Genomic DNA, 14959 nt, shown 5'->3' with positions numbered 1-14959 from the left:
CACAGCAAACAAACGATGCACTCACCATGGCCTTTGCGGAGTTCCATCCCTAGGGTATTCTGCAAATTAATCTAAAATGTGATTTACAATAATTTTCTTCTCAAATTGAGACAAAAAAAACAGCCTGGAGGAGGAAACTACCAACATTAGGGAGGTAATATTTTAATCTCTGGTGGGAAAGACACTTGTGCCATTTTACTTGATTAAAACCACAGAACAGTTTAACTTAGTTTCTGCATTAGAAAATCAGTAAAATAAGCCAAGACCTTAAGTGCTTATATTACAGAGTTCTTATAGTCTCTTTTTTTCAGGGGCTAATTTAACCCAGCTGCCTCCCCATGTAGGTAGGCCATGACCCTTAAAATTAGTGGAAGAATGGCTAGGAAATGTACATGACACCACCACCATCTTGCAGGAATTACAGAAAGACACAATTCTACATTCATATTTTTGTTTTAATATTACATGAAAAAAAATACCTTTAAGTTTCATACTATTACAATACAAATGAACATTACTTTTCTGTGAATTTATTTGTGTATTTATTTGTCAAACTTCAACTACTTGCTGTTAACATGACCTTAATGCACAGCACAAAAGTGTGGCTCACATTTATTTGAACTTACAGAAACTATAATAAAAAAAGTAGGGGGATAGTAGAGCATTGATTCCAGATTCAAAGAACTCATTTTTATCCACCAATGAATACTTGGTTATTATAGATCAATAACTAAAGAAATGTATAGCATAAAAAACTAATGAGTGCATACATTGTACAAAAATCAAAAATGATGTAAATAATATAAATAAAATTAAAAAATGGATTCTGGTAAAACCTTGGTAAGGATTGCATTGAATCTATAGATTACACTGAGAAACATGATGTAGCATATACAGATATGAAAATATGCTGTATACTTAAAACCTACAAAATATTATAATGTTTCATTTAAAAATATTTAAATGAAAGAAAAAAACTAATGAAAAAAGGATCCTAGAATGTTCTTATTTTCAGATGGGGAGCTTAGGGTTCAGAGGGATGAATGATTTGTTAAAAGTCACAAGCCAGTTCTCAGCTCTCCTACTTCAATGATTCAACACAACTTTGCTCCCCACAACAGTACATTTAAGGTCTGCTGAGTTGGAAGAGATTAATTTGTAAACTTCTAGTTTGCCAAAGCTAATCAAGCCAAAATTAGCAAATTCAGGTAACTTTTAGTTTATACACTAATACCCAATTCAGACATGCATCAATTTATTCATTCAACCACTATGAGCACCTACTAGGTCCTAACATGGTGCTAGACAGCACAAATAAATAAGAGTGAGGAAGAGAGGCCATGTCCTTACTCTCATAGAGCTTACAAGCAAGTAGCAGATGCAAAAATCAAAAAAAAAAAAAATAAGCATAAGCAAATGAACAATATCATTTCAGTGTGCTATTAGTGCTCTTGATGAAGTTAAACTGAATGGTATTAATGAGGAAGGTTCTATTTGGTGAAAGAAAGTCTCTTTAAACAGGTGACATATGATCTGTGATTTGTATGATGAGAAAGAAGCAACCACATGAGAACTGGGAGGAAGAGGATTCCAGTCAAAGCGAAAGGAGTAAGAAAGGATAGAACATAGGCTGGATAAGGGATTTGAAATGTTATTTTACCATAGATAATGTAAAGATGAATCTTGTTTAGAAATGAGTCTAGGCAACTCTACAAAATTCTATTATTTTACTGTGTTCAGATAGGACAAACCTGGAAAGTCATTGACAATTCTAAATCATGAACACTTCACTATTCAAAATGCAGAAAGGAAACAAGTCTCAGCAAAATGCTTAACTATGATTTTTCTTACAAGAAGCAAAAATAGTAACAGCATTTTAACCATCTGGAATTTGGAAATGCATTCCACTTAAACCTATAAATGCATTATTGTCTGGTTTACCTTGTTCATCAGGTAATATCTCCAAAGAGCTAAGGCTGAACTCACTCATTACTACTGAATTAGTTAAATGAAAAAATGTTCTTTAAATTATATGATACATGTTTTTTTGCTATTAGTGCAATCTACTTTCATAACATTGGTATTAGACTTGTAGTTGTACGTAGAAAACCACATATATACATACCACACTTATACATGCATATAAAGCATCAACACCAGGCAGCTCTATAAAGTAAAACATCTAAACCCCCAGGACACTTGAGATTGAAGGATATGGGTCAAACATATGAATTTCAGCTTTGCAGCCAGCTATGTATTAATTAAGCATGGGCAAGTTCCTAACACTATGAATCACATGTGTCTCCTCAAAATATAGATTATTGCATTTTACCGTGTTTAAAAGACACTGAAACAAGAATTTCCATAGGTCTGACACAAAGAACAAATGAAATAATTGTCAGTTTCCTCCCTCTTTCCAAATATTTTTCAAATAAAAGCAGCAGCATTTACAATATGGGAACAATAATTACACAGATTTCATTTGTCTCTTATAATGAAAAATTTTACGGTATGTTTCATATAAGAGAAGAAGGTTGAACAAAGAAACTCTTTCTAAAGCTCTTCATACATCAAACTCTGAATTGAGACCTAGACTTACTAATTATTCTGCTGCCTGGAACCATCCTATTTTGACTGTCTTGCTTCTCTGAAGCTTCAACTGTGTTTCCTTCATCTCAGACACAAACACGTGCCCAAGAGCAGTAAATCACAGTTAATTGCATGTCTTAAATTAAAAGACAAAAATAATGCACAATTAATTGGGGGAAATTGTCAGTTGGTGAATGAGTCTCGCTCATTACACTCCGTACAAAGGACGCACGCCAAGTGTGTGTTCCAGGCAAGAAGATTTAGTTCGTGACAATGAGGAAAGCACATGGCATAACCTTTCTGCAGAGCAGTCAGGTTGGAAGGCACATTTATGCTTAAATGTGCAAAAACTCAATATTGCATAATAGCTTTCTCTACAAAGATGTTCAGTACAGGACTGTGCATAATAGACAACAATTAGAACGAAAATATTGACAAGGGATTGTATAAAAAGATGAGATTTTTTTGGCTGTTAAAGGAAAAATCTAACCTGCTACAAATTATTTTTTCATATTTAGTAACATGTTCATGATAAATTTTATGTGAAAACAGTTTATAAAACAGTATGCTTCCTTATTTGATGACCTATAATAGGTAGAAGAATCACGAAAAGAGAAGAGAGGAGGAGTAGAAAGGCAGTGGAAAAAGAAACAACAAAAATGTGAACACTTGTTATCTCTTATTTGTTCACACTTTTAAATTTTTCTGATTTTGTAAAAAATATTTCTAATTTGTCTGAAGTTAATATGCCAATTTATTTCTGTATCCAATATTATAAAGTCAGTTCTCAAGATCCCTACAAAACTTTGAAGATGAACTTACTTATTATAATAAAAATGCCTTCATAAAAATTAAAAAATAATCCCCAATAAGTACTTACAGTGACTCTTATACCATTGGTTGTACAAACAAAATCAACTTCACAAATACACAAGAAAACCACATTCAATAAAATTGAATGTTCAATACAGTAATTTACTCCAACATACACCTTGTGGTATACCAACGCACCAGAAGAAAATCACTATAAACTCTTATTTTACTGATACTAGACTATAAAATATGTTCCAAGAAAAACCAATAACCTTGAATATGAGCAACTGCAAATCTCTCCTCAATCTATCTATTCTCCATTATTTTCAACCCTGTTATAGAAAGACTTTACATCTAGCCAAATATTCTGATGCTAAAATCTGACAATATAGCAGACACTACAGAGCTTTATTAATTTACCAAGCTAGATGAGAACAAGTGACTACAATACTTGAGAGCAAGTATTGTAATAAATCATTATTCATGCTTTCATTTTATTTTAATTTTAGAAAAAAAAAGCACTAACAAAACTGAAGTAGATACATTCCAAAGGTATTCAACATTTTACTAACCTAGAAATAAGAAAAAAACATTTCCTGCTCGCTTATATTTATTGGGGGGTGGGGTGGGAAAAGTTAATCATATTTCAGCCAAGCGCATATCTGAACCTCAGGCATCTTTATGTCTCAAGGGTAATATTTCCATTTCACTCTTAATGGGACAAATTTCTAATCAGAATATGTATTCAAGTATAATTGAGGCAAGGCACTGTCAGCCCAGCCTGGTGCCATCAGCAGTCCCCAGTTCTGGGAATCAGCTCACTCTGTGGTGTGACAGTGAGCAGGGAGATGCAGAAATGTCAGTCTTGACAGGAGGAAAGAGAGCAAGGACATTAGTTTCCTTCTTTTTGGGTGCTCAGAACAGCGTCTGAGGAAAGATTCTAAAAAAGTCAAGGTGAAAACTTTTAAAGAAGGGATGATATAATGGGCCCAAGTCAGGACCTCAACTTTAAAACTGGAATCAACTTTTGTGAGGTTGTTGAGAATTTGTGAAACAAAAGTCACTTCCAGAAAGGTTAAAACATTGTCCCCTAGCTTTAAACAAAAAAAGAGAGAGATTTAAGAAATAAACTTTGACTCTTTTCCAAAATGTCTTAGGGCAACATATACTGTTAAATATATTTTGGATGCCCAGGCTTAATTCCAGTTTTCTCAAGTCTGACAATATAAATTGTTGAAGCTGGATAAAGGGGGCATATATACTACCTTATTCTTCGGTGTGTTTGACATTTCATAATAAAATGTGAAAAGAATTAGATTTCTTTGAATATATTTTATGCTTAAAATTTTATTAACTAAAAAGAACAAAAACAAAAAAAAATTATTAACTTTTCCTTTGGAAATACATGTAATATGATTTATGCTTATGATTAAGACTCTGACAAGCAATCTGAATTTTTAAAAAAATCTATCAAACATTTGGTTGATCAAAGAGATTCCTTTACTCCCCCCAAAATTGCGCCATGATCTATAATGATAGAAGAAGTGCACCTAAACAAATGCAGTGCCACCATCTGCCTGGCATTCTCACAGTGTGACAAAATAGACTGGTAATTAACCGCTTTCCTACCGAAATCTGCCAGCTTTAACTCCCCCGTGTCACTGATCAGAAGGTTCTGTGGTTTCAGATCTCTGTGCAAAATATAACGCTGGTGGATGTAAGACAGCCCTCGCAGCAACTGAAATAAAAACAACTGAAAAAAATAAGAAGACAAAAGTTAAAATATGAACACAGATAAATGCCACTTTCTACATACAGTGTGCCAAGTACTTGTATATAGTGAAAATAGATACCCATCACTAAATTTCCTATCAAATTAAACAGAAGAAATAGAAATCTGTAATTTATTAAGAAGTAAATCTAAAATATTTTTAACAACATATTTTGTCAACCAGCTAAGTGACACCTTAGCAAAAGAAATCTAAAATTCAATTTCGTTCTAAAGATTAAGCAAAATGCACACTTTCGATTCTTTATAATATTTTACTTCTTCAGGTCTAAATTGATGTGAGAGACAAAAAACATACATGTACAGCATTATGAAAAAAAAGAACAGACATTTATAAACCAAATTTAAGCAAATATGCACATCTTTTAATTCCATAGAAATGACATAAAACATGGTACCCAAAGATTCACTCATTAGCATGCTTTAAGGAATGGAAAGACAAGATGACTTAAAATAATTAAAACAAAAAGTCACATGATCCAATTAATACTACATTGTAATTATACTGCTTTGTACATATGGCCATAGAGATTAGGCTACTGCCTAAAGACAGACATGTACCTTCACTAATTACAGAGCTGACCCATCTTTATGGGAAAGGAAATACAGAAAACAGAGAAATCAAGAATTCAAGAGTAATATCTTTGACTTTTAAGAAATAACTTAGGGACCTCTCTGTTTAGTTTCATTTTGTATTAAATCAAGTGTTTCCATTTTGACAACCAAAAAAAAAAAAGTGATTTGCATGGCATTCCAATATTCTGCTTATGAAAAATTTACTTTCCAAAATAAGCCTAATTGACATAGTTTTTTAAAATGAGACTCCAAAATCAAAAATAAAAACATTTTAAGTATTATTGATATTCTAGTCTATGTAACTGGATAATAACAAAATACAGTTTCAGGAAAATATTAAATGAATTAGGTGTCAAAGACTGGTGCTAGGAGGATTCCAGAATATTCAAAGAGAAAAGAATAACAACTTTTAAAGGCCCAAGAATCTAGCATTCTGGAATATTTGCCAACTAAATAGAGACAAAAAAAGCTAAGTAAAATTTTTACAGGGTGGATACCTGGTAATAACATTAAATGAATTTATTTAAAAAATCTTTGCATGTGACAGTATGCTGTGGAACAATGAAGGGCTAGAACAATTGTAATCAGAATCTAAGTATCAGAAAGTACAAATCTGTTCTGTTTTATCTTACAATAAAATACTGATTTGAGAACCTCAGAAAGCAAACATCTCTCGTCACTCTCCCTCTCAATTCTTCCTGTGCAGCAGGTGAAAAGATATAACACCATCACCAGCAGTTTCCAGTCTCATGTCTTACTTCTCATACTCCTTGCATCTTCAATTCTAAAAAACTAAAAATTTCTTGAGAAAAATCCATATTCCTTCAGTATAGCAGGGAGAAACACTGAGCAAAGCTACTTTTTGTTTTCAAAATGTAAAACAAATGAGCAAACAATAAAAGGAAGACCACATAAAAAACTTGACTTCAAAAATTATCTGATTTTGAAAACAAAATTTGTCATTCTGCATGGTGCTAACTGATTTTTGGGTCTAGCAGAGATTTATCAGAATATGAGTGTGTATTTAATGATGGCAATGTATTTTAGTTTAACAAATGGATGACACAGAGTGCCAGCCGCCCTTCCATGCATCATAGAATATAATTTAATCTCTGTAACAATGTTAATAGAGAAGGTATCACTATTATCTCTGTATCAGCGATAAGGAAGCTGAGCATAGTTTCTCATAGTCCCGCACAGTTTCTCACAGTCCCACAGCAATTAAGCAGAAGAGCAAGGACTCACACCCAGGCAGTCTGACTCCACAGCACATTCCTGTAACCACCACACTACAGCAATCCAAACGAGAAATCCATACAAGTAGGGAAAGTGTTGCTATAAAAGCTGTTTCCTTTAAATGACAAGATAAAATCTGGGCATCTAATCCAAGACCTTTAAGGTTGCTGCCTGAGCCCTGATTTGAATGGATGCTCAACATCATCAACCTACCCTCCCCAAATCCAATCAGTGACCCCATACTCAGACTCAGACCATAGTGTTCTTCAACTCTTTAGTTTTGTTCTTGCCCATCTATGACAGGAAAATCCTCTCCCCAGGGCCTGCTTATCTCCACATATGACGGGGGTCACTCGTCAAGAATCACATGCCCCTGATGTCTTTCTTGACACCTCCGCAGGGCTTCAACACTTCTCCAGGACTGAATGAAGTGCTCCCTCTCCTTTGCACCCTGAAGCAGCCTCTGCTTATTTCTATTCCAATATAGTATGAGCCTTCCTCCCACAGGCTATGTGCCACAACCACTTTCCTAACCTGGGCACACTCTGGGCACTCCTATTTCAGCAATAGAAGTGATTACTAAATTGACTGAACTGAATTTCCAGCATCTGGATGAAGCAAATTACAAAAATAACAGGTAGGAAATACCAGAATGGTACTCTCAAGAATGCTAAGGGCAGAAGTGGGTAGATTAAACAGTGCCAAAGGGCTCTTTTAATACTTTTACTAATTAGTTGACTATATAATTCTCATGTCAATACAGAAGCTCTTCAAATAGGATATTAAAAGGGATTAAATAAATCAGCATTAAGAAAGGATGAAACTACACATTCTGACTACAGCTGCCTACATGACAAACTGGGCCCCAAACAAAATTAATAGAGCCCCAAATTTTAGCTCTTTGAACAATGCATGAAATTAAGGAAGAACAAATCCCTAGAATTTAATTTCATCCAGGATTATTAAGTGCCAACCATGTGCCAGGTGCTGCCATGAGGTGGGATGCAAAGATGAATAAGATGCGAAATGTAGTCACTGGACTAAGAACTCAGCCCATTGGGCAGAAGACACACATAAACAGATAACCACAGCTTCAAGAGGTCTACACTGTAACAGCAACATGAACAGAGTGAACTGAAGGCAAAGAAGAGGGAGGAGCTACAAAACCCAAAAACTATAGGATTGATTCTGCCACTATATGAAGAGTAGGAAATGAATCCTGGGAAACTTGTCACTCTGAAATCAGTGTCACTCTGCAATCAGAATGCATTGCACATAAAAGTTCACTAGGAAACATGAGAAACATCACCAACCACACAATTTGAAATGATGGGTTATCGGCAAACCCGTTACTCTTTTGAGGGAAAAAACTGAGGGCTCCAAGAAAGAACTCCAGACAAATTTAGGAGAAAAAGTTAAACAAATAAATGAAGACAATATATGAAACTATAAACTATATCTATGAAACTATAAACCTACCACCAATTTACCATCAAGTAATGGTGGCATGGGGGAGACCACAAATCCCACTGAAACCATTAGAAAATTGATAATTTAGAAAAAACATTTTGATGTGCTAACAGATATGAACGGCAGGCGTAGGTTGTAAAGAAGCAGCAGCAATGCTAAATTAGATAGATTAATCCTAACAGAAGACTTACTCTAATTTAAAGAATGTTCCATGTACTTTACATATATCATTTAATCCTTTCCATCTATGAAATTGTATTTCTCCGTTTTAAAAAACAAATGAGAAAACTAAGGCCTAAAAGCATAAGAACCTTACTCAAAGGCATTCAACCGTCACAGAAAACTTGTGAACTTCCCATTATACCTCATTAACTTAAATGAAGTTGACGCTTCATAAATGCATGAATGAAAACTCAATATAATCAAAATGCTTTTACAAAGTGAACCAACTTTTTGAAAGACTCAGTTAGCATAATATATAATAAGTATATGATTCTTGTTATTGCTATTTAAAATCCCCTTAGTGATAAATAACATAGCAGGAGAAAGTTTTATGTCGATACCAACTGAAGTTGGTAAGTTACCATATTTGAAACTCTCTTCCTATCTTTCTACTTGGGTAGGCCAAAAGGTATAAGAATATTTTGTCACCTAGGATATTCTACTCAACTCTATAAAAGAACATTCTTCCAAATCCTTCAGTATCATCATTGAAGATTGAAAATAAATAACATTTTAGGCCATAAAAAAAAAAACAAACCAACAACACAGCAATAGTATGAACAGGGACACCTTTGCCAGCAGCAGATCTATCCATAGGCCAGTAACCCTGCCATCCCAACAGAAAGCAGCTTATATTTCAGTGTCATATATATCTGGGCATATATCTGGGAATACCTTTAACAGTTCATCTACCTCTTTGTAAAATTCTTTAGACTTTAAGTAGGTTTAAAAAAAAAGATTTAAAAGTCTTATCAGAACTGTTAAAGTTAGTTGGTAAAAACAGTCATTACATAATTCACTATGTTGTATTTATTACTGAGAAGAATACTGGCAAGTGTATAAAGTAGAAAGTTTTATAGTCTCCTTCCCTTTAAAAATCTAAACATGTGTGATCAGATATTCTTTGTCTCAACGTTTAGTCATTAGATTCCACAAATGGTCTGAAATATAATCAAATGCAAAATATGTTTTTCACTTAATATAAAATGCAGCACAGAGGACATCTTGCAGATTTCCAATTTCTAAATGCTTATAAAAGGCTCATTACAAACATAAGCAATGGACCCTGTATCTCATGGCACAAAATGAATTCTTAAAAAACAGTTACTACAGCTACTTTTCTATACCAGTTGGGAATCAAGCCTAACATCTCTGTATCTTAGGTTTCTTGGCTTAAGAATGATAAATTGAGTCTTAAACTTTCAGTAGTCATCCACATTATAACATGGCTTCACTCCAAAATTTTACAAATAAAAGATATGAAGGAATGCTACAAATCAAATAACGATAATAACTGCCATTTATTAAGGATTTATTGTGATGATATATGTTTTATACCCATTCAGAGAACTTAATTGTCTCAACATCTCTGCAACAGGACTATTCTCATCCCCATTTCACAGATAAGGAAATATAGATTCAGGAAAATTAAAATGAATTGACCAAGAAGACACAAGAACAAGTAAGGGATGGTAGTGATATTTGAACCCATTTTTCCTTCTCTGACACCTGAAATTAAAAGTATTGCTTGATACAACTTTTAAATATATATACTATATGATTAAAGTAGTTTCACATTGTGTGAACCCAAGGTTACAACATATGACATTGGGAAATAAACCGAAGGTGTACCTGGGTAAATAAATACCTCTATTACTATACTCTGTGATTGACACACTATAGTTTTAAAACCCATAGGCTACACAAACATTAATAACCCAGACATCAAACTTTCTAGAAATGAAAAATAAACTGGAAAATTAAGATCCTAAATTATCTAATGAATATTTTATAAACTTTATATTTTATAAAATAGTTTATGATATGAACCAAACAATGATTTTATTTTAATGTTAGAGCTTCCTCAGTTTTTAAAAGCCACAGAATGATTCATCATGATTCACTCCATAAAGCCGAGTTTCAAATTTGTGAGTAGCTAATGCAAAAATCAAATGTTCATCTGTAAGACACTGTACACAGTGCATATCCAAACAGTTTGCATTTCACAAAACATCATTGCAATTTTATGTGTTGAATCTTTCAAAAAGAATGTTTAGATACAAATATTCATACCAGGACATCAGGTTTTATATGTTTACATTTTTTTTTTTTGTCTAGTATAACTGACAGGCCCAACTCTCAGAAATAGTTTGTCTTGCCACTTTTTTCTCTTTTTGGGTTCTTCCATTAAATTTTCTGCTTCTCAAATCCTGAGATACATAACATTTCATCATTTCTAAATAATGTAACAAAAATTTAATTTACACACTCTAAGATATTTTAGCCTTAATATCCTATTCCTAACGATGATAACTTTCTGGAAAAGGATGAATCAAAAAATGAGAATTTCAGGTACTTGTGTAAGCTCTTGGGAGAAATATTAAACACTTTCTATGATGCTTGAGCATATACGGTAAATTAGCCTGCCTCCCCTTCCACCTTCTCTGTTGGTCTCTCTAATGGAGATAAAGCAAAGTGTTGTTTCTGGCACCAAGATGCCCCCACAAAGAGTCAGCGGACTGAAAACATGGAAATGGGGCTTGTAACGCAGGTCTTTGTTTTACAAAGTTCCTTGGAAGAAGATTTAATATAGCAAAAAGGTTTCCAAGTCAATAGAGTTATATACATGAAGAAAATGAAGAAAATGGGGATGACTGAGGATGGGAATCTTCCCTTTAAAAGAGGTGGTTAGCAGATGAAAGTTAAGTATTAGAAATATTCCCATGCTTGGTAGGAACAAACTTAAGCTGTTGGTTTTAACAGTTACCCAACATAATTTTCCACAGAAAACCTGAGTTGTTTAAAGATAAGAAAATATGCTGAAAATAGGTCATTGCTCAGTTTCTTTTTTCTTTTTTTTTTTTAAGATTTATTTATACAAACACTGGGTACAGTAAGAAGCGTGGGAGGGTGAGAGAATTCACCAGAGCCAGAGTGGGGAACAGAACAGGCAAACTGACGAAATACACTGCTGAGGGGAGCAGTGGGCAAGGCAGGAGAGGTCTGCGCCATGTGGGACCCTTGCTGGCCGCCGGGGATCGAACCTGCGCTACAGAGGCTGCAGACATCTTTGCAGCCCAGCACTCAACCACTGAGCCACCAGGGGAGGCCCTCATTGCTCAGTTTCTCTTTGTCAATATAGTGCAGAATTATACAACTGCACTATAAATGCACTTTTTAAAACTAAAAAGGAGTAACATGAAATAGAATTTTAAGTCAACTTCATTTATTAATGCATGCTTCTCTCCCTCAACCACAGTGTTATTTTTTTTACACAGAATGAAAACAAATATATTTTAAAATGGCTTTACAACATAAGGCAATATCATAGACACTATACATGTGTGTGTGATATATGTGAGTATATATACCTGTGTATGTACATATATGTATATACATATGTGTATACATGTGTATATGTATGTGCATATACACACATATATGTATATATATATACACACAACACATAAATCACTTCCTTACTGTCGATTAGTATGGCTAATGTTAAATTTAAACAAAAGAGAGCGATGCAAACTGACAAAATGATGAATCTTCAGTCTAAGAGTCTTGGAGAAAGCTCACACCTGCAAACTGTACCAAAAAGAATAATAAATTTCAAAGATTTATTTATTTATTTATACAAGCACTGGGTACAGTCAGAAGCGCGGGAGGTTGAGAGAATTCACCAGAGCCAGAGCGGGAAGCAGAACAGGCAGAAGAACCGAAGTACACTGCTGAGGGGAGCAGTGGGCGGCAGGAGAGGTCTGCCTTGCTAAGAATAATAAATTTCAAATGGAGACAAGTAAAGACTTGGAATTTAAATACAAACAATCAACAAATCTCTATCCTGTCAGAGAAGTCTTAAATAATAGGAATTATGTATTAATGAGAAATATCAATTAGACATACTGGCACCAGGATGTCTGAGACAATCAGAAAAATCCCTGCCAGTATGTATACATTATAATCAGGCTGATTTCCCTCCTGGGTATCCATGTTTGTTTTGGCAAACACAAACAAAGGAGTCTGGTGTAAATCCATCTTAGAAAGGAGCAAGGAAAGGTAAATGGGCTGGAGCTTGAAACCCAAGAGGGTATTCTCTCTATTTGCACGGTGTACTCCCCAGCCAGGTAATTCCATAGTCAAAATATCACATGGCATACTTGCAATGATTGTCTGTGTTTCATCAATCTTTGTGGTGATTTCTTTTCAATCTGGATTTTAAAGTACCTCTAGGAAAGAGTCTGTTGTTTAATTAGCTGCTTTGATTCCTTTGTCTGATACAAATTGTTACCAGCAGATCAGCAGGTGATGCCAAGCATACAAAAGTCATGTTCTAAGCAAGCAACACAGATCCAACATCTTAACTCTACTTAGACACCCTTTGAATGCCTAACATGATATGATTTGACACATGGAGTTTTACTTTCTGTTACTGTTAATCCTTCACTTCTATATATGAAAGATTATTTTGTTCTTACAAAAATAAGATGAAATGTTTCAAAAGAAACCTGGACAGGTGCTAATACTAGGTAAAGGATTTTTAAGACACTTTAATGGTCTCATGAAATAATAATACAGCAAAAAATACCAAATGAGGAAAAGCTCTATAATATTCACAGTAATGCATAGTAGGAAATCATTAGCAGCTAGATGAGAGCTCTAATGCAAAATGTGGAGAAAATCAGATGTTATCTGATTTTATATCTGAACATTAGAAAGTCTCATTTACAAATCAATTCTCTGTGCCATCTGTATGAGACCATCTTAATTTGACATAACATTATTCTGCCTGTTATACACCTGCTTGTTCTCTGAACTATTAAAGAAAAATAGCATTTTCCTACCAGAGTAATCCTCACAACTTTTTAACTAATATAGATACTGAAATAAAAAATAAAATTAAGCTTTATGACAATAGGATTCAGATACTTCAGAGAATAAGGCAGGGAATTCAGAATTACTTTGGGTATTTTTAATTATTCCAAAACAGTTCAATTAAAATATGGCAAGTGTATTTTTGCAAGGAATATTCTAGAAAAGTCATTATAATAACATGGAGTGGAGATATATTACATAAAACATAGGAAAATTCGATCTTATCATGGTAATAAGATTCAGGCATCTACATTTCTGGCTATCAGCCAGAGACAGCATCAATTAATCTTTCTGGTTTTTTTCCTGAACCTTAATTTTCAGTCTCTCATGCTTATCAATTTTTAAAGTGCACATGAAAAAATGAATGAAGAAATTCAGACTATCAGGGTGATTCTTTTAAACTCAACGATCAATCTATAAATCACTGAAAATATAAAATGGAGAACTAAGGCAAATTCTGGCTTTTAACTAAACTATGCTAGTCAAATCCCAAAACATTCATACAAAGGGGGAAAAATAAACTGCCATCCTTGCAATATACTAACCAGTTTCCTACATATCAATTATCATACTCTAGAAATTGGTTGCTATCCCTTTAATCATAAATATTTATAAAATGGCCAAAGTCCTCAGGCTTTTGATTCAGGTTTTAAATTGCCCTCTAAATGATTAACTGCTAAAATTACCCATTTGTCTAAAATTGGTAATATGCTAAGAAACAAATCATTAGTTAATAGTGAATATTTATTTCAGAATGTCATATTGATACCAGATACATTTTATTTTTATAGGCAATTAAAGCAGCAAAATGATACTAAAAATTTAGTTAACATTGACACTTTTTTGTGATGACCCTATTCCAGTGCCTATAACGAAATTCATCAAGAAATATAAAACTTTAACAGATGTTTTGCTGGGAGTTAGCACAAAATTACCATAGAATATTTCCTGCTTTCCTATGAAATGATGAGTTATGTGCTGTTCCAGTTGTTTTCTTTTCCTTTCCTGTTTTAATGACACTTCATTAAATGACAATGTTTAGGATGTTTCCATATACTGTTCTATTGCATAGAACTAAAACTAGAAGTCAGCATTACCAAGTTTAGAAGCAAAAGGAAGCGATCATTATGCTTTCCTTCAACATAATATTCAGTATTTATCATATTCTAATCATTTAACGATCTATAAAGTATTTGGCCAACTTCAGACTTATTAAAGGAGAACTTCAGACTTATTAAAGGAACATGCTCTTTTAAAGATAATAGCTTATCTCACTTGATTTTCACATTTTCTTTAATTTATATGGAACCGTTGTAGGGTCTTATTTTAGCACAACTGTTGTTTTTTAATTAACATCTAGCACAGCATTATGAACAGCTGTTATCT

General features: G+C 33.7%; 1 protein-coding gene across 1 annotated transcript in view; it reads right to left on the bottom strand.

The window, feature by feature from the left end:
* The window catches only part of CDK14 (cyclin dependent kinase 14), a 520730-nt gene that overhangs the window by 219541 nt on the left and 286230 nt on the right, over positions 1 to 14959 (bottom strand). Inside the window, exon 8 of the mRNA XM_054692320.1 lies at positions 5032 to 5155. Within this exon, the coding sequence (XP_054548295.1) occupies positions 5032 to 5155 (124 nt within the window). The remainder of the gene's footprint in view (positions 1 to 5031; positions 5156 to 14959) is intronic.

The sequence above is a fragment of the Talpa occidentalis genome, unplaced genomic scaffold (genome assembly GCF_014898055.3).
Source record: "Talpa occidentalis isolate TD23 unplaced genomic scaffold, MPIMG_talOcc4v2.1, whole genome shotgun sequence".
Taxonomy (NCBI): domain Eukaryota; kingdom Metazoa; phylum Chordata; class Mammalia; order Eulipotyphla; family Talpidae; genus Talpa; species Talpa occidentalis.
This window is presented reverse-complemented; position numbering and strand designations above follow the sequence as displayed.